General features: G+C 39.2%; 1 protein-coding gene across 3 annotated transcripts in view; it reads right to left on the reverse strand.

Moving 5' to 3' along the window:
- Positions 1-2,010, reverse strand: part of MLH1 (mutL homolog 1) — a 59,578-nt gene that overhangs the window by 54,555 nt on the left and 3,013 nt on the right. For all 3 annotated transcript variants that reach the window (XM_006869164.1, XM_006869166.1, XM_006869165.1), the window contains one exon: positions 195-293. In XM_006869164.1, the coding sequence (XP_006869226.1) occupies positions 195-293 (99 nt within the window). The remainder of the gene's footprint in view (positions 1-194; positions 294-2,010) is intronic.

Here is a 2,010-nt window from a genome sequence, read left to right on the forward strand (position 1 = left end):
GTGTTCTTCCCTTTTGGTTTTCTAACTCTAAATCTTTGCATATTTTATTATAGTATTTGGCTTTATCTTCTCGAGCTGATCTTTTATTTAGCAAGCAAAAAGTATCATTTTTTCTTTACTTCTATTGAGATGCTGACAAATGGCAGACAATGTTATCAAGTAGAATATTTTACAGTCTTTAATCCTTAGCTTACCTCACCACGAAAGCCGTAAGTAGAAATACTGGCTAAATCCTCGAAGGACTGCAGTTTACTTGTAGTGAACCTCTCACACACAATGTCCAGATCTTCTTTCTAGAAAGTAATAATAAAAATTATGCTACTCATTCTCCCAAATTTTTGTGGATTTCCTTTTTCTTGGGTGAAGTGTTTTTAAATGAGCAGTAATTTCCTCACTGGGAATCCAGAATACTACACTGTCCTGGTGTTCTACCTTTCTCACTGGGTTGGTTCCTTTCTAGTCTCTGTTCCTTTCCAGTTCTGCCTCATCTTCCCTACCTCCATCAATGGAGTAACCCATGATCCCATCCTTGGACGTCTTTGTTTATCCCCAGCCCAGACCGCTATCCCGTACTCAAGATACACACACATCCAGCTAAAAGGTACCATAAATTTAACAGTACTCAAACGAAATGTCCAATTCTCTCCCAGAGTGGTTTTTCTCATCTCAGTAAATGACAATTATTCTTTTCATATGTTCAAACTAAAACTTTAAGCCATTCTTGCCTTTTCATTCCCCCCTTTCTGGAATGAACTGTGTCCTCCCTCCACTTCTCAACCCCAATATAGGTTGGAACCCTTACCCTTATAGGGATGAACACACTGTTGCAAAAACAGTTTTTTGTTATGTTAATGCAGCGATATCAGCATAAGGTGTGTCCTAAATCTAATCACATCTGAGTGATAGAGAACAGATTAGACCCAGAGACAACATGTGAGAATCACTAAGAACCAAGGAATGCTGAAGGTGTAGAAGCTCAGATAAGCACCTGCCCCCAGAAACCTCAGAGAGCATGTCTTTATCCTAACCAGTGAGAATATTAACTTGTATGTTTCAAAGGCCACCCACTTGACGTTTTCTGTTTTAGCAGTATTGGAAAACTAATGAATCCTCATATGCCACATCAGCAAATTCTTCGAGCTCTGCCTTCACAATCAATCCAGAGTCTCCCTGTTTCCTTCATCTCTACAATAGCCAACAAATCCAAGGACCATTGCCCCATCTTCTGGATTGCTGCAAGAGCCTCTCACTGCTTCTGCTCTGTCCTTATACAAGCTACTGTCCACGCAGCAGACAAAATAGCTTCTATAAAACTCATCAAACTATGTCACTTCTTTGTTCAACACCCTCTATTTAGAGTAAACGTGAAAGATTTTATTTATAATGGCTCACAAGGTCTTATATGATCTACCTCAAGCTTTATCTCCTATTATTTTTCCCCTTGCTCATCTGGCTTCAGACATACACACTGGTTTCTTTGGTCCTCAAACCTGTCAGGCTTGCTTCCATTCTGTGCTCTTTGCACAGCCTAATCAGTTACTCTTCAACAGCCATCAGGTTTGTTCTCAAATGTCACGTCCTTATGGAAGCCTTCTCTGAGCATCCAATTTAAATAGTGATCCCACTTTTCCACTCCTCTCTGCTTGTTTTCTCCATAGTACTTAATACTATCTGACATACTATCTATTGTACTAAACTGGCAGAGTCACAGTTTGAGCCCATCCAGCAGATCTGCAGGAGAAAGCCATGACAATCTGCTTCTGTAAAGATTACAGCCTAGGAAACCCTATGGGGCAATTTTATTAAGTCACAAGGGGTCACTGTAAGTAGAAAATCACCTCAATGGTACCTAGTAACAATTTGTCATCCACCTTTAGAATGTAAGCACTTGAAGAGAAAGGATTTCTGTCTGTTTTATTGTCTGTCATGCCCTCCTGAATGATGTTCAGCAGAGAATAAGTACTCAAAAAATGTATTGTTGATGATGAATTTTTTAATTAAAAAAATTAT

The sequence above is a fragment of the Chrysochloris asiatica genome, unplaced genomic scaffold (assembly GCF_000296735.1).
Source record: "Chrysochloris asiatica unplaced genomic scaffold, ChrAsi1.0 scaffold00127, whole genome shotgun sequence".
NCBI lineage: Eukaryota > Metazoa > Chordata > Mammalia > Afrosoricida > Chrysochloridae > Chrysochloris > Chrysochloris asiatica.